The 24719-nt window shown below is 34.1% G+C and overlaps 1 protein-coding gene across 4 annotated transcripts in view; it reads right to left on the reverse strand.

The window, feature by feature from the left end:
- The window catches only part of LOC149800684 (high affinity cAMP-specific and IBMX-insensitive 3',5'-cyclic phosphodiesterase 8B-like), a 339962-nt gene that overhangs the window by 101019 nt on the left and 214224 nt on the right, over positions 1-24719 (reverse strand). For all 4 annotated transcript variants that reach the window (XM_089954717.1, XM_089954716.1, XM_089954719.1 and 1 more), the window contains exons 5-8: positions 23095-23152; positions 20024-20191; positions 13960-14097; positions 8418-8509 (exon numbers count right to left, since the gene is read on the reverse strand). In XM_089954717.1, the coding sequence (XP_089810843.1) occupies positions 8418-8509; positions 13960-14097; positions 20024-20191; positions 23095-23152 (456 nt within the window). The remainder of the gene's footprint in view (positions 1-8417; positions 8510-13959; positions 14098-20023; positions 20192-23094; positions 23153-24719) is intronic.

A 24719-nucleotide genomic window follows, 5' to 3' on the forward strand; every position in this document is an offset into this window, starting at 1 on the left:
TAGTAATTTGGAGAGACAAGGAAGAATAGATATGGGTCTGTAGTTATTTACATCATCTTTTGTTCCTGCTTTATGCAATGGTATAACCTTAGCAGTTTTCCATGTTTGTGGGAATTTATTAGACCTAATACTTTCATTGCAAATGAAAGCTATACTCTCTACAATTGCAGGTGCAGCTACCTTTACTAGCCTTGGTCCAATCATATCAAGTCCTGTAGCTTTACAATCATCCATTTTTAAAAATATATTTCAACACAAATTTCAGGAATTTAAAACTTTATATTGTTTGGTAGTTTTATAGCACAAAAATGTTTGAGTTCCAGATGATCAGATGAAGTTCTGGGTTCTTTAAGTTTTTTAGCAATTTGAACGAAAAAGTCATTACAAATATTTCAGATGTCAATTGGATTATTGGTATAAATGCCCTCCTGATTGAGTGATAAAACTTCAGTTTTACTCTTACATTACCCTGCACCAAACAACGCTCTCCAGATAGCTTTCAGGTTATTTTAATTTTCATCCAGCACTTTTTTGTAGTGCGCTTGTTTGGGTTGACATATCATTTTATTAACTTTATTCCTCCAAACTCTATATTCAGCTTGATTTCCTATTGATATTTGTTGGTCTCTTTGCTTTATTGCTTCTAACATTCATGGGTAGATCCAGCCTAGCTAGTGGTCTTTCTTTATCCTGTGTGTTTTTAAAGGGGAATGTTTGTTCACTATACTGATGAACAGATCTGTCCAAGTATGTAAAACATCAGCAATATCTTCAAAGATTTGGACTGTATTCCATGGAATCTGTTTCTGATCTTCCAGGAATTTAACAGTATCAAAGTTTTGAAAAGATCTATAAGTAATGGATTTATGGATATTATTTTTTTATTTATTTGCCATTGACTTTACGTGTTAGAAAAATTGCAAAGTAGTCACTTATACCAATCTTTGGAACCAATACTTTCAAAACATTTTCTTTTGTATTGGTATAAATATGCTCTGCAAGTATTTTAGAGGCAGATGTTACTCTGGTGGGTTCATTTACTTGTTGCTCCCTACCCAACGAAGTAATAAAATAAATACAATTCACTTTTATTTGATCACTGAGAAGGTCTCTATTTATATTGCCTGGAATGTAAAACTCTTTCTCTTCATTTGAAATTTGATCTACTTGAAGTTCAAAATATTCACACCAATCAGTATGTGATGATGGGGGTCTGTACACAAAACCTATTAAATAGGGCTTAGCTTTTTCTGGTGTGTTGAGATCAACAATGATGAGTACTGACACAAATATAATTCAGGCAATGATTTACCATGAATGTCTAAAAGCATCTATGCATACTGCTCATAGAACAGTGTGAAAGTTAACAAGTTTCTGTGAAAGGAATGATGGGATGAGATGAGGTACATATTTCATTATGGAAATAGGAAATTTGTTCAATAGTCATTTTTCTTCATTTGTATGCCAAAAAAATAGGATGGATGAAAATTTTCCTGATTTGAGTCAAAACGTCACAAAATTTTGCAAGCCTCTTGAGTTGCCCTCTCTTTTCTCTCACATACTGGACATCGGATTGGCAACATTTTCATTTAGGACCAATGAGACATCATAATCTTCTAGTGAATATCAATATGACTTTCTGTTCAGAAGAGTTAGTGATGACAAGATTTTCATGATGGTTTTTGTATTGGCCATATTGGATGTTAGATTGGTACCATGTTCAGTTTGGACCAAACAGAAATCAGAAGGACAGTGTAAACTTTCAGAAGGACCCATGGTCATATGAACATCTATTCAGAACCCATGGTCATATGACCATCTATTCAGGAGGATTAGCGATAACAAGATGTTCAAGAAGGCCAATATGGTGGCCATACTGGATGTCCCATTTTCATTTAAGACCCAATAAATCATGGGATAAAATGGGTGTTTAAAGTTTTATGGCAATATGATGGCAGTTTTTCATTAACAGCAATAACAAACTTGTGCTAACAGATGGTGGACCCATAAGCTTTTACGATCTATGTCTAGTAGATCTAAAAAAATTCAAGACAGAGGTAGATAAACTTGTGAAGCATGGTATTATCAATGGAGATTTATGGGAGACAAGTTATTAATAAACATGGTAATATCAATTGCGATTTATGGGAGATAAGTTATTAATAAACATGGTATTATCAATGGAGATTTAAAGGGATAAGCTTATCATGAAACATAATGTTATCAATGGAGATTTATGGTAATTATGGAGATGGTATTATCAATGGAGATTTATGGAAGAGACATTTGTCATGAAACACGGTATTATCAATGGAGATTTATGGAAGAGAAGTTTGTCAAAAACATGGTATTATCAATGGAGATTTATGGAGACGTTTGTCATAAAATATGGTATTATCAATGGAGATTTATGGAAAAGAAGTTTGTCATAAAACATGGTATTATCAATGGAGATTTATGGAGACATTTGTCATAAAATATGGTATTATCAATGGAGATTTATGGAGAAGTTTGTCATGAAACATGGTATTATCAATGGAGATTTATGGAAGAGAAGTTTGTCAAAAACATGGTATTATCAATGGAGATTCATGGAGGAGAAGTTTGTCATAAAACATGGTATTATCAATAGTGATTTATGGAGATGTATGTCATAAAACATGGTATTATCAATGGAGATTCATGGAGGAGAAGTCTGTCATAAAACATGGTTTTATCAATGGAGATTTATGGGGAAAAGCTTATCATCAAATATGCTATTCTTAATGGAGATTTATGTTAATTATATGCTCTTTCAAACTGCCATTTAGAATAGATGTTAAGTCATTAATGCTGAACGCATCACTGGTAGTAAACTGCTTGTTCCAGGTCAGTGTGATGTCATCATGATTGATCAAAGTCTACAGCAGATTGTATGACATCAAAATATCAGAGATGATGTAATTTACAATGATACCACATAATAATGATGCTCAAAACAGATTACAAAATATAACCCAAAAATGCTGCGACCAGATTTTCTTAAAGATAAAATATCACCAGTTCTGGAAGTGGAGTTGCAAATTTCTCTGATGTATTCTATGATAGCATCAGTCTGGCAGTGTAACACTGTGTATAATAGCAACAGCTTGATGACAATTTGCACTGATTGGCTGTGCAGATTGCACTTAAATATGAGTAACCTGAGATGTCATTAACCATAGCACAATGCAAAGTCAAGCAGCAAAGACAGGAAGGCATTACATTGCTGTAAATCTAGAGCTGAAATAATTACCCATTTGAATGTCTGTTGAAAGTATTATGATAGAATATGAATACTAAATTGTCTATGTAAGTAACACTTTCAAAATCTACCTGTTTTTGTCCACTCTGGTATTTACTGACACATCCTCCCCTGCCAAGTCAAACTTAAAACTGTCAACTCAAGTCATCTTAATCTAATTAAATTACATTTTTGGGGTCCTGAGAAAATTTTCTATGGACTGAAGCTAACAAAAAAAAATGTTATTTTTCCTGCTTCATCTTTAAATTCTGTATTACCAAAATTATTCAATTAGTATTAACACATTAACCCCTGGAGCTTTTTGTCATTTTAGCCTGAAAATCAAGTAGGAAACACATTTTGAAAGCTATTTCTGAATAGACTCAAAAATACCAAATCCCTGGTCATCTTTCAATAACATACTGCCTAGTTGTGTTAGAAATATTGTTTTTCATTGGCTATTTGACTTGCACATGAACAGAAGGGTAAAAGTTGGATTATTTTTTTTAATATATTTTTTTGCTAAACGGAGCTATTTATTTTTTTATGGAGACCACTCTTTATTCCAAATACCCATCTTATCCTACTTTTTGCAAAGGTTCATCTGTCTGTTTGCAGTTCATACCGGTTTGACTTAGATCTGAGACCAAAAAGTCTAAAATCCAGACACAAAATCGGATTCTGACCATGGGCAAATTTTGGGTAAAAAAAAAGTTGAGTCCAAAAAATGATTTTTTTTAAAATCTGTATTTTGTAGTGCAACTAGATATTCCAGATTATTTGGTATCATTGTAGAGCTACATCTGTCTACCTTTCTATAATACCACCCACTTTAGTGTATCATGCATGACCATGACGCCACAGAGCTTGGCAGTAGGCTACTACCTCCTGCCTCATTAAGTCGTCGCTAGGGGTTAATGTGTTAAAGACTATAGGTAGCAAAGGGCAAAAATCTCAAATACCCACACTGGCGACCCTGAGACTCAAACCTATGTGGACACAGGTGAGATGACAGTGATCACCCAGGGCCCCTTTAGTTTAATGATGGGACCATCTAAAACAAAAATTCTCATGAAGTGATTTATTCACAGTTACAATTGTACAAACTGATTTTTAATGTAACTTAACTGGAGTGCAAAAACTGGAAGACAATATATACACTCTTGATGACTCAATGGTTTTTGTATGTTGGTTTTAAAATCATGGCATTTTATTTTATTTACAGTAATTATTTGCAGAAAATAATGGAATTAAATTTAGATTGAAATCTGTATTTATTTTAATCTTCCCCCTGTTTGATACTATGTTCTATACAAATTATATACTTGCTGTGTTATAGTTCATCCTTTTAATAGTTTCTAAATGACAATTTATAAAAATGACAATGTTATGAGCATTATTCAGCATTATTCAGAATAATGAAAATATGAGTACCATGCACTTTGATAGCCAAACTTTTAATTTCATATCTTTGTGCTGTGATTCAGTTTAAAGAATTATTACACTTTTCATTTACAGCTGGATGCAATGTATATCAGAGTTATGTGATTGGTGTAAACATTATGGTCATCACCAGGAAATCTGTATATTGACAACTTGTTGTACTCACACTATTTTCAGTAAAGTGCTTTATTAGATTCTTAATACATCTCCATCATCGGGTAGGAGTTCAATGTGGGATAGGCATCAATTTATTCATGTGAACAAACTGCTTACCACTGCTCTAGTTTCATTTGTTTTTTCCAAAGGAAAATTCATTGTCTACAATATATAACATGAATCATGTCCTGACAGGTTCAGTCACATCTTACTTCCTGTACATGTACTCATTTATTTAAAATTTAAAATATGTGATTTTAGAATACCTGATTTCAACTCTGATTATAACTGATGAAATAGAACTTAATTTCACTGTCAGTTCTGGGAAATTTAAGGTATCAAGATTATACCATGCTGACATTTTTAACATAAAAATATTGGTATTTTTACTAATGGCATAAAACTGTATGTACGTCAAAGCATTAAAAAAAGGAAAAAAATGAAAAACTTTAAACAAAACCATAGGGCAAATTTTTTGTATCTGTGAATTTCGTAGCAAGGTCAAAGGCATGAACAAGCATTATTTTGCAGAAGAAATTTTCTTTGCTTCATAATGAAAAGAATAAATAGAATCCATCAAGGAGCTACTGAAAGACAAGACAAGATGAAACCTTGTAACCTTAAGAATCCACCATGGAAATAAGGAAATGAAAGATGAAAACTTGTAACCAATAGAATGCATCAAGGAGTTAAGGAAAGAAAAGAAAAGAGGAAACCTTTTACCCAAAAGAATCTATCAAGTAGTTAAATAATGACAAGAAAAGATGAAACCTTGTAATCAATAGAATACATCAAGGAGTCATGGAAAGGAAAGAAACGAAAAGTGGAACAGAATCCATCATTGAGTTAAGGAAAGAAAAGAAAAGAGGAGACCTTGTAATCAATAAAATCAATCAAGGAGTTAAGGAAAGAAAAGAAAAGAGGAAATCTTGCATCAATAGAATACATCATGGAGTTATTAAGGAAAGAAAAAAAAGATAAAATCTTGTAACCAATAGAATCCAGCAAATAGTTAAAGAAAGAAAAGAAAAGATGTGCTGGACTATTAATAAAGTGCACTTGCCCATATGCTAGAGTGTCAATGGTGTACTTGCATTTGCATTAGACTATCAATAGAGTGCATCTGCTTATGTGTTAGATAATCAACAATGTGCATGCCTATGCACTAGACTATCAATGGAGTGTATTTAGCTATGTGTTGGACTGTCAACAGAGTGTATCTGTCTAAGCACTAGACTATCAATAGAGTGTATTTAGCTATGTGTTGGACTGTCAACAGAGTGTATCTGCCTAAGCACTAGACTATCAATAGAGTGTATTTACCTATGTGTTAGACTGTCAACAGAGTGTACTTGCCTATGCATAACACTATCAACAGAGTGTACTTGCCTATGCACTAGAATATCAGTAGAGTGTATTTACCTATGTGTTAGACTGTCAACAGAGTGTACTTGCCTATGCACAACACTATCAACAGAGTGTACTTGCCTATGCACTAGAATATCAAGAGTGTATTTACCTATGTGTTAGGCTGTCAACAGAGTGTACTTGCCAATGCACTAGACTATCAACAGAGTGTACTTGGCTAGCACTAGACTATGAATAGAGTCTATTCACCTATGTGTTTGACTAAAAATAGAGTGTATTTACCTATGTGCTAGACTATCAATAGAGTGTGTGGTACACTATCAATAGGGATGCATTTGCCTATGGGGGCCCCGAGTGGCTGAGTGGTCTAAAGCACTCACCATTTTGGATCACTGGCATCTCACCTCTGTGTACATGGGTTCAAGTCTCAGGATCAGCTAACATGTGTATGTGAGAAAGCTTGCCAATAGCTTCTCATGGGTCAGGGGTTCTTCCCAGGGTTTTCCAGGGTTCTTTCTCCACCAGTTATACTGGCCACCATGAACAGCCTATACTGTGCTGCAAAATGGCATTAAACCCTACAAGAACAACAACAACATTTGCCTATGTGCTATACTATCAATATAGTGTATCTGCCTATGCACTAGTCTATTAATAAAATGCATTTGGCTATGTGATAGTAGATTAATAAAGTGGACTTGCCTATGCACTAGGTTATCACTAAAATGTATCTGCTTATGTGCTAGACTATCAATAAAGTGTGTGGTACATTATGAGTAGAGTGTATCAGCCTATGTGCTACACTATCAATATGGTGTATTTGCCCATGTACTAGTTTATCAATAGAATGCATGTGCCCATACACTAGACTATCAAAATTGTATTTGCCTATGCACTAGACTCTATCAAATGAGTGTATCTGCCTATGTAACAGACTAACATTAGAGTATGTGCTACACTTTTAGTAGAGTGTACCTGCCTATATGCTATACTATCAGTATAATGTTTATGCCTGTGCTACACTTTCAGTAGAGTGTATATGCTACATGCTACACTTTCAGTAGAGTATATCTGCCTATGTGCTACACCTTCAGTAGAGTGTATATGCCTATATGCTACACTATCAGTAGAGTGTATTATGTGCTACACTTTCAGTAGAGTGTATATGCCTATATGCTACACCTTCAGTAGAGTGTATCTATGTGCTACACTTTCAGTAGAGTGTATCTGCCTATGTGCTACACTTTTAGTAGAGTGTATCTGCATGTGTGCTACACTTTCAGTAGAGTGTATCTGCCTATGTGCTACACTTTCAGTAGAGTGTATCTGCATGTGTGCTACACTTTCAGTAGAGTGTACTGCATGTGTGCTACACTTTCAATCTAGTGTATCTGCCTATGTGCTACACTATCAATAGAGTTTATCTGCCTATGTGCTACACTTTCAGTAGAGTGTATCTGCCTATGTGCTACACTTTCAGTAGAGTGTATCTGCATGTGTGCTACACTTTCAGTAGAGTGTACTGCATGTGTGCTACACTTTCAATCTAGTGTATCTGCCTATGAGCTACACTTTCAGTAGAGTGTATCTGCATGTGTGCTACACTTTCAGTAGAGTGTATCTGAATGTGTGCTACACTTTCAGTAGAGTGTATCTGCATGTGTGCTACACTTTCAGTAGAGTGTATTTGCCTATGTGTATCAGACAAAATGTAAATAGGGAAAATATTGGGAAGCATTTCATAGCTGTCCTCCTCACTAAGATAATGTACTGTATGTAAAAGTTTATAAGTTGAGCCAGTTTAAAACTTCACAGACCCAGATCTGCCATCACATAATGCACAGTCAGATCCAGATCTCTATGCGGACTTATCAGTAGAACAAACAACATAGAACCAGATCTTCTGGCACATTATGTAATAGCTGATCAGGGTCTCTGCTGTTTTCATTTGGGCTCAACTTGTGAGTATAGACAGTAATCATCAGATGCACTGGTGTGGGATAAGGAAAACACTACCATGAGAGTGGAAAGTTACAGAAATGCAGAAAAGAGGAATAGATGCAGAATAACTTTAAGGATAGGTATTAAATTTGTCATCTAGACATCCTGTTCATTCTATTGTAATCAGAAGCATATTCCTTTTATTAAACATCACATTGTTGTGTGTCAAGCAACAGAAAACACTCACCCCCCTGAGGCTGTGACAGGACGTATATGACAATGATGAGGAATCGCTTCACCTCCACTTTTCCTCCTTGTGTAGTAAGTTCCCTCCCAATACTGCAACAAAAGAAAAGGTCAGTGTTAATTTTAATTCAGTGGCAGTCTGGTTATGACACAGACAAAATACCCAGAATATGCAACTCAAGTCATACAAAGATGTATTCTTGTGTCAGTAAAGGGTTTTCTTTATTCCCAGGATGGACCTGATATCAGGTGAAGGTACCATACCTACCATATTTCCACATATAACTGTCATATTCCCACCTATCCACCATATTCCCACACACCTGATATATTCCCACATACTGGCCATATTTTCACACACCAGCCATACTTCCACATACCTGTCTTCTTCCCACCTACCCACCATATTCCCACACATCTGACATAATCCTACATGTATGCCATATTCCCCCACACCTGCCATATTCCCACATATCTATATATCCCCACACACACACCATATTCCCACTCACCTACCACACTTCCAAATACCTGCCATATTCAGACATAACCACCATATTCCCACATACCTGCCATACTTCTACATACCTGCCATTCTGCCACATACATGCCATACTTATACAAAACTGCCTTATTCCCACATACCTGCCTTAATCCCACATACCTGCCATATTCCCACATATATGCCATATTCCAAGATACTTGCCATATTTCAAAATACCTGCCATATCCCCAAATATTGTTGAGGGGTAGGGTAGGGTTGGAACTCAAAAAGTATATTGTGAACTCCGAAGGAGGGAGGGTCACCACATGTGATCCCAAAAAGTGACATTGTCCAAATGAGAACAAGTTATCTTTTCATATAAGCCTAAAGAAATATACTAGAAATTAAAATCTGATGAAAAATAACATCTCTTTTCTTTGAAGCGTTTAATGCACTTGCAAACAAGACACAGTTGGTAGACTTAGCATTGTCCAACATAATCACAACTGCTGGACAGTGGAATATTTTCCTAATTAGATGCAATCCTTGCTGCTTTCAGTAGGTCAGTAGAGAGGCTGAAGGTTATTGTTGTCCATTTGTGTCCTCATTTTAGACTGCAATGAACTATTTTTCAAACTTCCATAAAGATCTCAGTTTTTCTCATCAAAAAATGTATTTTTCTGCATCTGCATTTGCTTGACTGAGTGTCAAAAACACTAGGTGATATTTCAATGTCAACGGATATTGTACAGTCTAGAGTGGCTAATGTTGATATTGTGTCTGCAGTGTATGCCAATAAATAAAAATATTCAACCTTTGCTGCAGTGTTCCACAAAGTTTTGCTTGGCTTTGCTCACTTTGCAGTTGGCTCATCCTCCCTGAAATCACAGCTGCGTTTTGATATTTTGATTTCAGAAATGAATCACACATGCACACTATTCTAACTATCAAAATAATAATGTTTTGTACTTTATATATGGAGTGAAATCTGGTCTCTCAGAAGCATTGCCACTGAATACAAACTTGCCAATCGTTAATAAAGACAACTTAATCTTCTCATTCAAGCCAATGACATTATTAATTTTTGTTCTTCAACACATATCTCTTTTAGTTACCTAACTTCAACACACATCTCTTTTAGTTACCTAACTTCAACACACATCTCTTTTAGTTACCTAACTTCAAATGAACTAGGTTGTTACACTTAGTGTAATTTACCTATGCAAATTAGCATCACAGGCTTTCTCACAGCAGTTTTCAAAAATCTTATCGGCCTAGCAATTTTCGGCCAGTTAAGTAATATGTGAAATGGGGATTGCTTATCTTAGACTGCCTAACATTTGAATTGCCTCTATGATAATCTTCTGTTTAAACTGCGTACATGTGATTCTACAGGCAGTATGCCAAAATTACAGTATTTAAAGGACATTTAGAAGCCAAAACAAAAAATCTGTAAATCTACTGGTCTGACATCCTGGTCCTGCCACATGTATGAAACAGCATGGAGGATAGTTTTACATGGGCTGTCTGGGTTCTAAATAGATGCAAACCCTCAGATTTTCCACTCAGAATTTACATTTGACACAAGGAAATTCCAACCTGTGTCTTTTTATAACACATTGATTTGGGCTGAAGCAGCAGATATAATTACTCTTGATTTATCTTTGGCATAATTTCCTACTGAGTGCACGCTGTCCATAACAAACTGAAGTGACTGTCTCAACCAGTAATTGACATTTGCTATGTTGTTTACATCTCATCAACCAGTGCAAAATCAATATGAACTGGTCACTGACGTCATGCTCGTGTGGGCATAACTGAATCAAGGTTAGAATGTTTTGAGATTATCTCTGATGTTTAAGAAAGTAAGAGGAAGAAGGAATCAATTATGACTTGATTGGATTAACTTTTGATTAAATATCAGTGTTTAATTGCCTATCAAATTACAATCAATTAGACAAAACTGGAAAACACAGTGGCTCATGAAAGCTGTTGTCAAAGGTAAGTGGACAAAGTTTAATTGCTTTTAAATGATGATTAATTTGCTTTGATTGGTGAAATGTTAGAAAATTTGGGTGTTTTAATTGATGTATCATTCAGTAAGAATTTACCAGACATTACACTCAGTGATTTATTTCAGTCTTTGGAATTACTCTAAAACTGAACAACACAATGGAATAATTTTGTTATATTGGATGTATTCATGAACTGTTAATCACAATGTCTCAGTGAAGAGCATTTTCTTTTCTGTCAGCCAGTGGGCAGCTCATGAAATGTTTCACAAATATAAAAACGATGTAAAATTTATTTACAATGAAATCAGACGTAATGAAATATTTGATATGTGAGGCAATATCCAGTGTTTATCATCAAAATTGTTTCTTGGTGACTGTATATACTCGCTCATAAGTTGATTTCACTATAAGTGCACCCACCCACGCCCACTTTAGAGCTGCAAAAAATGGAATTGCTCAACAACCCTCCTATAAGTTGAGGTGTTGTTTGCAAGTTAAATCCATCTCCAAGGGGTGAGTCAGAGTTTCACCTGGGGAGAAATATAAATGTCAAATTAGACTGATGGATAGACAGATAAAGACAAAACTACATGTAGAATAAATACATTTGTATTTTTGAGTTGAATATGTACAAAGAAATTGACAACTGACAATTTGTCCATCTTACTGTAATGAAATCCATAGAGCTTAGGATTTTTAATCTATTTATAAAATAAATCCATCCAATGAATTATCTGTCATATATGGGAATAAAATCATAATCCAGAATGATACAATTCATAATATCTTATAATATGGTAATTCCAAAAGTATTATAATAAACAAAGTAAAGTCCATATTCTTGTGATTCATGGTATGCTGTAAATGTCACTGCCTGATGTCGTCTGGTTCAAAGCCTCAGAATTCATCTTCATCGTGGGAGTTACCAAATAAAGTTTTGAATTCCTCCACTGTCATCTAGTCATTGTAAACCTTGTCAGACTCGGATTTCTCATCTGATTCATCACCCAGTTCTCATCTTTGTCATTACTATCATCTGTTGGTACTTCAGTGTAGGTCTTATCTTGAATGAAATCAGTGAAGAGTTATCGACCTCCATCCCATTCACTGTATTGGAATACCACATTTCTAAAATGATTTGACCACCATCTAATTTGGAATTTCCTTCAAAACAATACACATATGCTGAGATAATAACTCACTCCTTGGACACTTCACATTTCCTGCCTTTGTAAACTTTCTGGGCCCATCTAGAATCTACTTGTGTCACTGCATATTTGTTTTGAAGGGCTTGTTTAGGCTAACATGGTTGTAGCACCGATGTTGTGCTGCCAGGGATCACATCTTGGTTACGTTTGATGTCACCACAACTTCTATTTGACACACTGTATCAGATGTGCCCGAAACACACTGCTCTAGAACCACTCGTTCAAACCAAACTCCCAATTAGCTTTCCATTATTTAACTGGTTACCTGTGGAAGGGTGATGATATACCAAACACACTGCTCTAGAACCACTCGTTCAAACCAAACTCCCAATTAGCTTTCCATTATTTAAATTTTCTTAAGATGTCTGGCACTGTCAATTAAAACCAACTTTTTCTTGTACCAGTCACACATCTGTTTCTCCAACAAACCAAATTCACATTCTGTGCCACTAGTTTGTTTTTCTCTGCATAGTCTATGACATTTAACTTAAATGGGATAAGCAAGATAAAAGAATGTTTGAATCTAAAACTAAAAATGTTTGGCAAGTTGGTAATTTAGGCATCTCCTTCATTTAATTTGTGGATTTTCTTTTTGTATTCCAATGGCAATCCATAAGTACTAAAATCCTGAAACTGACATGGGCAAGAGGGAATTTTGTCTTGTAGCTAAGTAATTTGATGCTTCATTCCCTTGTAGTCCATAATATTAGCATGATTACCAACCCTGGCAGTCCATAATATTAGCATGATTACCATCCGTGGTAGTCCATAATATTAGCATGATTACCAACCCTGGTAGTCCATAATATTAGCATGATTACCATCCCTGGTAGTTCATAATATTAGCATGATTACCATCCTTGGAAGTCCATAATATTATCATGATTACCATCCCTTGTGGTCCATAATATTAGCATGATTACCATCCCTTGTAGTCCATACTATTAACATAATTACCATCCCTTGTTGTCCATATTAGTATGATTACCATCCCTGGTAGTCCATAATATTAGCATGATTACCATCCCTTGTAGTCCATAATATTAGCATGATTACCATCCCTTGTAGTCCATAATATTAGCATAATTACCATCCCTTGTAGTCCATAGTAGCATGATTACCATCCCTTGTAGTCCATAATATTAGCATGATTACCATCCCTTGTAGTCCATAATATTAGCATGATTACCATCCCTTGTAGTCCATAATATTAGCATGATTACCATCCCTGGTAGTCCATAATATTAGCATGATTACCATCTCTTGTAGTTCATATTAGCATGATTACCATCCCTTATAGTCCATGATATTAGCATGATTACCATCCCTTGTAGATGGTTATGGTTGATAACATCAAAGCAAACTAGAACGGAGTATTGACAATGTGACATTTATTTTCAAACCATTATTCTAAAACATCTTTATTGTATTTTTATTAAATAGATCGACTAAATGAAACAAAATGTTGAATGTGTCCCAAGACTGATAATGAATGATACAATTCACATAATTTTGTCCCAACATTTATATGTCATGAAAAATTAATTTTGAAAATAATTATGTCTCCTAAGATAAAAGTCATTACAGTAATATAAAATTTTAAATTTTTTTGTTATATCTCACTTTTTAGACAACTCCTATTCTACACTAAAAAAATTTAGTAAAAAAGGTTGAGTTATAATTGAGTATATATGGCATATTCTTATGTAATAAAATTTGGGTCTGAGGAATCGGGCTTCATTACATCTCACCAGACTTTACTTTAGTAGCAGATTGTACAGAGAAATATTTTTATGAACATGAATTTTGAACTATCTCTGATCAGCCTCAACTCACCTTTCCTTTCTTCAATTGTCCATTTATGATTTCTTGTAAATCAGGTTTATTTTTCTCACTGCGAAAGTCCCTTGTCATTTTGCCTATGGACTCTTCACAGCTGAAACCAGTAAGTCTTTCGTATGCCGGGTTGACGTACTGTAAAAGAAACAGCAAGGGTAAACAAGACATTGCATATCAAACATACTGTCATAACAATTGTTGTAATCAGAGACATTGTAACATGCCATTAAAAATGCAGATGAAGACAACAGATACCTGCATTTACTTAAAAAAAACATATTCTGTCAATTTGCATAATTCACCAATAAATCAGAATATATGGAGATTGTTTTGATCATGATGACAAGTGGAATGCTGATCTAGTGTGGAAATCATCAAACTCTTTGGCCTGAATTTGAAAGAGATAATGTTTCTATCAATCACAAATACATTATTTTTTGAAAGATTGTTTTTGATTGGCTTATAGTGGATACTCAATTTCAAACTCAAAACCAGTTTTCTGATCTCCAGGACAGATGGCCCATTACAACAATTCTGAGTTTATACTTGTACAGTTGGAAGTGGGGTGTACTTTGTTTTTAACACATGTACAGTATTTATGTGTAATGAAAAATATTTGCATTCATAAACTGTTTGGACAATGTCTGACAAGCTTGTGAGTTGGCCTGTCAAAACAAGGAGTCCATATTATTATTTTTCAGTATGATTCAATAACCTACTAAATATACTAAACATTTTTTAAATTACAAAAAAACAATTAACTTTGTATACCAACACTGAAATAAAAAGTGAAACCTATTTTAATGTTATAAATTGAAAATTCAGTCTTTTATTCACACATAAATGAAATTCAAAGACTTTGCTAATGTAACTTCTCAATAACTAAGTCCTAGATTCATACTTACAATTCTCATTGAATGAATCCCTGGTAGTCATGCTTATAATTCTCAATCTCTGAATGCAATTCATGCTTACCATTATCACTGAATGAATGACATTAATCCTAACTCTGTGAATGATTCATACTTACAATTCTCAATGAATGAATCCTTGGTATTCGTGATTACAATTCTTAGTGAATAAATCCCTGGTATTCATGCTAATAATTCTCACTGAATGAATCCTTGGTATTCATGACTACATTCTTACTGAATAAATCCCTGGTATTCATGATTACACTTCTTAATGAATGAATCCCAGGTGTTCATGATTATAATTCTCAGTGAATGAATCCCTGGTATTCATACTTACAATTCTCAATGAATGAATAGTTGGTATTCATGATTACAATTCTCAGTGAATGAATCCATGGTATTCATGCTAATAATTCTCAGTGAATGAATCCTTGGTGTTCATGATTACAATTCTCAGTGAATGAATCCCAGGTGTTCATGATTATAATTCTCAGTGAATGAATCCATGGTATTCATGCTAATAGTTTTCAGTGAATGAATCCTTGTTATTCATGATTACAATTCTCAGTGAATGAATCCATGGTATTCATGCTAATAATTCTCAGTGAATGAATCCTTGGTATTTATGACTGCATTCTTACTGAATGAATCCCTGGTATTCATGATTACACTTCTTAATGAATGAATCTCACGTGTTCATGATTATAATTCTTAGTGAATGAATCCCTGGTATTCATACTTACAATTCTCGATGAATGAATAGTTAGTATTCATGATTACAATTCTCAGTGACTGAATCCATGGTATTAATGCTAACAATTCTCAGTGAATGAATCCTTGGTATTTATGACTACATTCTTATTGAATGAATCCCTGGTATTCATGCTAATAGTTTTCAGTGAATGAATCCTTGGTATTCATGCTTACAATTCTCAGTGGATGAATCCCTGGTATTCATGCTTTCAGTTATCATTGGATGAATCATTGGTATTCATGCTTTCAATTCTCAGTAGATAAATCCTTGGTATTCATTCTTACAATTCTCTGTGAATGAATTCCTGGTATTCATAACTATAATTCTTAGTGAATGAATCCTTGGTATTTGTGCTTACAATTTTCAGTGAATGAATGCCTAGTATTCAAGCTTCCAATTCTCAGGAAATGAATCCCTAGTATTTAAGATTACAATTCTCTGTGAGTGAATCCTTGGTATTCATTTTTACAATTCTCAGTGAATGAATCCCATCTGTGCTTGCACTTCTTTATGTCACATAACAGCGGGGATGTGAATGTTACACTGCTGATAGAGTTTTCATGGCAGCAGAAATATCAGTACTCAGTATCATTTAATGTTATATATTGCTTTGAGTATGTATGAGCACATCAAGTTGTACAACTATTTTGCTGGACGACTACAAGCTTTATATTAAACCAAACAAAGCAACACCATGTCATGTTTCATTTTCACTTGACTTTCATGGTAGAAACATACTTAGAAATAATGAATTTTTATGCCAGGCAATAGCAACATTCCATGGAACACTGCACAAAACATTTACCATTGTACAAAAATGGTTTGAAACTATCCCTATGTCCTATCCTTTGTAGCCCTGCCAAGGTTATCCTGTTTACGCAATAGTCTTTTATGACCATATTTTGATATAAACAATATTACATGTGTTTTGCTTTTACTGGTTGCTCAGTGCTAATTAATCAAATTAAATACATTAATCTGACACATATCCAAGATGTCACTTTTGTGCAGTTTCCAAAATATGAATTATCTGACTGGACAAAATACTGACAAGTTACGTGCATAACTTTATACAGTGACTGACTGGACAAAATATCAACCAGAAGAGTTACATGCATAACTATGCAGCGACTGACTGGAGAAAATACTGACCAGACAAGTTGCATGCCTAAATTTATACAGTGACTGACTGAAAGACTCCACAACATCCAAAATTTCTGGTCATTTAATTCAACACATCAAACATCAAACTTGTGATCAACTTAATTACAGGCTATAACATACTTCTGCAACTGATATATTTAAAGTTGGTTGAAAAATCACAAGTGTTTCTCCCACACTGACCAAGTTTTACAACAATGAAGTGCTTTTTCCCCAGTGAGGAACAAACCAATTCTTATCCCTGACTTTTTTCTGTTTTCTCAGTGGTGTGAAAACCCTTGACATAAAACTGAATCAGATCAGGCAAACTAAAAAATTCTGGCAAGAATTTTCCCAAACATGCTGTCAGAATGGTGAGACCTTTTCTACTGTGGTAACTCTTTCTACTGTGATAACTCACTGTGATAACTCTTTTTACTGTGAACTCATTGTGATAACTTTCTACTGTGATAACTCATTGTGTTAACTCTTTCTACTGTGATAACTCTTTCTACTATGACAACTCCTTGTGACAATTCTTTTGACTGTGATAACTCATTGTGATAACTCTTTCTACTGTGATAACTCTTTGACAACAACAGCTTCACAGATTCAGACTCTACATATATCCTGAACTCTAATTTTCTGATAACAACATAGTTTCAAAATAATAAGAACAAAGCAAGTCCTTAATCGATTAACAGTATCATTACACTAATGGAGCCAATCTGCTGTTACTGCATCCTACTAAAGTCCCTAAATAATATAAATCATATTTTTTCTTCAGTTTTTTTTTTGAAGATTGCTGACCAGTAGAGTATGTTACCTGAATTTAAAAGAAAGCAGCATTAAAGCCTAAAAACAAAATAAAATGTTAATTGTGTATAAGGAACTTGTGTCGTGATGCTTGAAATGGCTGCCAGACTTTAATGTGGGTTGCCTTAGACACACTTTATGTGAGAGGCCTTATACACAGGTTAATGTGGGTTGCTTTATATACACTTTAATGTGGGTTGCCATATGCACACTTTAATGTGGGTTGCCATATGCACACTTTAATATGGGTAGCCATATGCACACTTTAATGTGGGTTGTCCTATGCACACTTTAATATGGGTTGCCATATGCACACTTTAATGTGGGTTGCCTTATATACATTGTAATGTGGGTTGCCTTATACACTTTAATATGGGTTGCCATATGCACACTTTAATATGGGTTGCCATATGCACACTTTAATGTGGGTTGCCATATGCACACTTTAATATGGGCTGCCTTATACACATTGTAATGTGGGTTGCCTTATACACTTTAATATGAGTTGCCATATGCACACTTTAATATGGGTTGCCATATGCACACTTTAATATGGATAGCCCTATGCACTTTAATATGGGCTGCCTTATACACATTGTAATGTGGGTTGCCTTATACACTTTAATATGGGTTGCCATATGCACACTTTAATATGGGTTGCCTTATGCACACTTTAATATGGGTAGCCCTATGCACTTTAATGCGGGTTGTCCTATGCACACTTTACTGTGGGTTGCTTTATACTCATTTTATTGTTGGTTGCCTTATGCACACTATAATGTGGGTTGCCCTCCCATACGGAAAAATCTTAGCAATTCACATGAGTTGCTCATAACCTGCACATGAGGACCTTGTTTTAAATCTATGCAAACTGTGTAGATTTGGCACGCCCATGTGCAGTTTGTTAGATCTTTTGAGCCATGGAAAAACTAACTGAATTTTCACATATGCAAAATTTGCTCACATGAAAAATTTCTCATTTGAGTTAATCACATGAGCAATTTGGACTTAAATATTTTGTGTAGGATGTCAAGCAGGGCATCCTGGTTATTGTCAACCAGACACCATTTCTATTTTGCAATTGCTATTACTTTGTTGTTTCTTTACTTTTAAATATCTGTCAATTTCTTTTTTCACAGCATAATTTTGTCTTACCTCGACCCAACAATCTCCTCATATTTAGATTAAATATATTAATTACTAGCACGTGGCCGAAAATCCGATGAAAGATAGATATAAGATAATGCCTCATCTGGTTGACCTCCGCAAGCCAGAAATGTCAACAACAAAAAAAAACATACAGTATTCATACTAGATATCAACATAAGCAGATTATGATGTAACAATGCACTGTTAAAATGGTTTATCAATATGGACAAAGAATTTGTTTATGTAACAATAGATAAATTTCAGTACATTTTATATCAAGTTTGTGGCTTCCTTTCATTGGGCCTCTGAATTTTTCCACCCCAAACCAATGGTTGTATATACAAGTTTAAACAGCCAACAATGTCACCAATTAAAAAAATCACCAGATGGTATGTTTTGCCACCAATGAGGAAAAAAATCTCAATGTACAACATTGGTAAAGCCCTGCATGATCCCTAAACAAACTATTAACACCTTATTTTTGTAATATTAAGCAGAAAAAAACTAGTTTTTGTGTACAAGAAAAATACAAATAAAATTTCAGGAGCCATGCCACAATTGTCTTATATTATTCGTATGCTATCTCTTCCCCAAAATGATAATAAACTTTTTACATTTTTTTTGCTTTTAAGAAAGAATTTGTTTTTGTATATGAGAAAAATACATGAATATGAAATTTCAGGAGCCACACCATGACCATGTTATATCCAAATTTGTTTTATAACTGAGCATGCAATAGCAGGTTCACACTGTACATACATACACACACACACACACACACACACAAATACATACACTATGTCTTTTCTCTCATTAAAATATGAATAACTGAATTCAAATATGCTCATAATGACTAGACTTTATTCTGTTTTAATTTTTTTTAATGTATGTATTAAATATAAATCAAATACTACAGTTGTTTTTCGTTGTTTTTGCTCAGCAAGATGTTGCATAAACTGCACTATAAGCATGGACGTGAGTTATCAAGGGACCTCCATAACACTATGAAATGATACCATCCTTGCTGGATATAAAACATGCAGGGAAGGGGGCAAACTGATTTGTTTAATGGCTGAATAATCGTTTTAAAATCCTGTTGGGAATAACTGTCACTTTAAAGCTTTAAAGTGGGTCGCTTTATACACACTTTAATGTGAGTTGACAGACGTTATTGTAGAATTATATATATATATATATATATATATATATATATATATATATATATATATATATATATATATATATATATATACAATAAAACAAATAGTTTACTTATTTGTCTTCTAACCTCAATAATATGTTCATCATCTGTTATTTCTACAGCATCTTGAACATTGTCCAGGGCTGTCAGAAGAGCGTTACAAGCACTGAGCTTTGAACGGGACTTCACCTCACCATGTTCTATAGTTAACAGTTCATTCAAACAAGCACCAATATTGGCATTCTCAGAATATTTCTGAAAAATAGAAACATAGCATAATTTTTGCATGCTTATAATTATCATTTTGATTTATTTATTCCTGACAGGAAGGTTATAGATGCTGTGTAAAGTTATATTTGTATGTAGCTATACAAAAGCATTGAATTAAAATATTAAAAGCGTTGTGAACAAAGTTTTGAGAGTATCTATTAATTACTTTAATTTGTACTATTTGATATTGGTAATTTTTTTAGTGTAGTATACTGTAGTGATCTTAAATCACTATTGACATATTTTGCAACCAATAATTAATGTTTTCACCTTGTGTTATATTATTTCATGATTATTAGCACAGGGATTCCCCTTGATTTTGACAACCGAGTCGAGAACTCCCGGCTCCAAAACTGCAGAGTTCAAAGAAAAATCCTGCAAGTCTGCAACAAAAATCATAAGCCTCAGCCCAAATTTAAGAATATTTCTGAGCTATACTATATGTAATACAAACAAATAATCAAAACAAATTTTTGACATTTTTAGTATAAAATAAAAATGTAGGTTTCTAATTGGAGAAAACTGATCTGTATTTGTGAAGTTTGGGAACAAAACTGCAGCAGCTCCAGGTATGTCTTGTGTTGGGTAAATACAGAAAACTGCAAATTATTTCTTCAATTGATGAAAGAGTTTGTCTTTCCAAACTCTGCACAACAGGAACGAACAGAATGTATAACTGACACTGTTCTCTTTCTTTCTTGGCCAAGAGAATATTTCTATCCAATCTAACCACCACTGTCTTTGTTTTTATCTGTGCATGTCATTTACTTTATAATGGCCTCATTCTGAAGTTGTATCCAAGATTTGTCCTGCATCTCAGCTGAGCTAGTTGCTGAATGTTTAATAACATTTTTGCAAAAGTGACTATAACCACATAGTTTGCTTAAAAAATAATAAAAAGTAATCCTCATCTAATTAATTAATTAATATATGCGACTGTCTTTGTGAACTTGATTGATGATAATTGTTTGATTACAAACACTCAATTCACAACAGGACTAATGTTTCATTGTTATAACTCAAACAAAAATCATTGGACATTCTTAAAGTAAGGCAAATTTACAACTCTCTCAACAAAATGGACAATAAAACTTAAATAAAGATAGTGTTAAAAACAAAGACTTCAATAAACATTGTGGTAAATCTTTTACTTGATCAATAGGAAACCACATAACTTCAATACTCCTTGCTAATCCTCTGCCATATAATTAGGTACTGCACAACAGAGGAATCATATAATGCAATTATAGTCTTATTAGATGGCTGTTTGGACATCTGTTGTGTGTACCAGCTGGGTGCAGTTGACCAATAATTGCTTGCAAAGGTCCGTACATACTTGCTTAAAAGATGAGTCCAACTGCAAACTGCAGAGATCCAGATCTGCCAGTGCATAATGTGCCAACAGATTTGGGTCTGTGCAGTTTGGAGTAATCAGTAGAATAAACAACATAGACCTGATCTGCTGGCACTTTAAGCCTTGGCAGATCAGGATCTTTCTTGTTTGCAATCTGATTTCACATGTAAGCAAGTATATACGGTACCAATGTCCAGACATAGTACATTTTTATTAGAGACTTGAAAAAAGTGCAAATCAACTTCATCATGATATGTGTCATTCTGGGACCCTTGGGGGTTGAAATATTCTGGGACCCTAGGAGGTTGAAATATGTGCATCCAGACAGCTCGCTGCACCATCTGGGACCCTGGTCCTTGGGTCCAAGAAAATTCCTAAATTCAAAGTTTTGTCTTTTAAAAATAAGTAACAGATGCTAACTGAAATATATTCCTTCAAAAAAAATATCAGTAGCCAATAATAATCAAGATGGCGGCAAATGCATGCCTACATTATTTAAATGTTTGATAAGCAGTATAAACTTATTTCATTAAGCCACATTTCAATTACCATAGACAGTCTTGGAGAAGTAAAGTTCATGGACTACAAACTGCATCATTGTTTAAAAGATTATTTACTTGCTTGGTAAAAAGCACATGGAGGAACCACCTATACTCACTTACAAACTGTATCCATGAACAAACTGCATAGACCCACATCTGCAATTGTATAGTGAGCTGGCAGATCTGAGTCTATGCAGGGTTGTTAGGACTAACCAGAAGGAAACCAATCAACTAACACATTATAAGGTCTATATACTGTTTGCTGTTTATATACTTGTACATAGTGTATTCTGGCTTAATTAATATTTGACGTGTACACACTTCGGGGGGCTTATAAAACCAACTAATCTAGCAGTAACATGAGTTACATTCATTTTCACAAACTCAGTGGTCATCAAAGTTCAAATACATTATGTTCAGCAGGAGGGGTTGGTTGAAATCATAAAATACTTTCAAGCACTTAAAATATGCATGAATATGGTCCTCCTTTACAGTACACATAGACTTCAGCATAATATGCAAGAATTCTTTTTTCTGTAAGCACCAATAACTTGAAATTCCTACAAAATGTAAATTATCTTGCTATACATTACGTTCATTCTTTGTAGGTCTGAAAATCATTAAATGAAATCTTATTACTGTAATAAAGTAGTGATTCGTTTATATAGAAGTTTTAGATACCATTTTGTTGTACAAAATATATCTTACATACTGTTACTCACTTACAAGCCAAGTACAACTGCAAACTGCAAAGACCCAGATCTGCCACTGCATGATGTGCCAGCAGATATGGGTCTGTGCAGTTTGTTAGGAGTGATAAAATAACCAACATGGACCCTGATTTGCCATAACATTATGCAATAGTATACCAGTGTTTAAGTTGTTAGCAGTTGGACTCTACATCTAAGCAAGTACATAATGTGCCAGGAGATTTAGGTCTATGTTGTTTGTAGTTGGACTTGACTAATAGGAAGTATATATGGTTCTCATACCCTGTTAAAACCTATCTTCAAAAGAGGTAGTATCGAAGGTTCTTCCTTGTCAAGGGGACTGAAAAATAAAAACACAATAATCATGAGAATTGTTTCTGTTTTAAATAAATTAATTACCATGTAGTTAGAAAACTAGTTTTTATACAAAAACTTAATAAAATATGTGCATTAAAACATGTCTGATAGGATAGGACATTCCATGTTTTATATCCAAGTTGGTAATTCTTAACTCATGGATCGTGACCCTGAACTGGGTTGCCATGCTGTTTCAAGTGGGTCACAGAGATCTACCATAATAATTTGACATTTCCTAACCACATGCATTTTTAGTATCTGATGGGTGGCGAGGCTAACACAACAAACCTAATCAAGGTCACCACCCAAAAAGGTTAAGAACGACTGCACTATTATAATGTAAGACAAATTCTCAAAATTGTAGATATCTTTCTAATATAACCCTCAATATACAATTTTTGATGATTGAATGACAGTGTCAGGCAAACTTTAGTATTTGGATAAGTTTGTTATCATCTACACATGAAATTATCAAAAAAGGTCAAATGCTGCAACGGCCCTCAATCATTATCATGTACATGTCTTAGTTAACATATTGATCTTATCTACCTGATATTATCTAGGCTTTTTATTCTCCTTGTAAAATGTATGTAATAGGGTTCCAAATTCTTTAATTAAATATATTCTTTTGTAAATATCTGCAAGATAATATATCCCATAATTTGATTTTAGTCAATAGTATGTTTGAATACAATTCAAAGGGCTTGAAGTCAGCAATCACATACTCATACAAATGTAAGATTTAATGCACTTTCATCATTATACAACTTCTGAAATGTTTGTATCAAATGAACAAGGCTCATTTTACTTGCTGTTCTTAACTTACTTTATTCCTTTTTGAAGACTGAACAGTCTTCCCCAGATGGAAAACTACGAGTTTCATTCATGAAATAAATGTATCAGTTTCAGTGTATTTACAGTATAAAAATTAGCACATTAACGCTATAAGTAAATTAGCACATTAATATTATAAGTAGCTATATTTGTTACCTAAACATACACATCAATATTTAATGGATGCTTAGTTTACTGGGTATTGAAAGATAAGCACCTGTTTGACTATAAAATGTAATGGTACTAGCCAAAAATAACAAATAAAACAAAGCTAGACATATCACACCTTATTTTTTTTTCCAAACCTGTTCTTTTTTGGTTTCAATGTCAGTTCTTAATTTGAACCACATACTGGAATTCTGCGATAATTAGTTTAAATAAAGAAATTGTAGTAAATATGATCAATGTCGGAAAAAGTTGGAAATCTCTGTCAGAGATGTTAATGCCATGTATTAGTCCACTGTTAATACAGTATTAGCCTGTACAATTAATAGTGTATTAGCTCAAGATGCTAACATACTGTAGAAACAAAACTGTACTGCAGAACCTATATGCCAGTTGATATCATGATTTACCTCCCTTTAAGAGTAGCTACAAAGTTATCATTCTTGCAATAAATGTTCACTAGCCACTTGGGGGGGGCGGGTTTACCAGTATACCTAGAAAAACACCTGCGATAACATGATGATATTAACTTTTAAAAAAACTTTGTAAAA

The sequence above is a fragment of the Sinohyriopsis cumingii genome, chromosome 4 (assembly GCF_028554795.1).
Source record: "Sinohyriopsis cumingii isolate HCF-2022 chromosome 4, ASM2855479v2, whole genome shotgun sequence".
NCBI lineage: Eukaryota > Metazoa > Mollusca > Bivalvia > Unionida > Unionidae > Sinohyriopsis > Sinohyriopsis cumingii.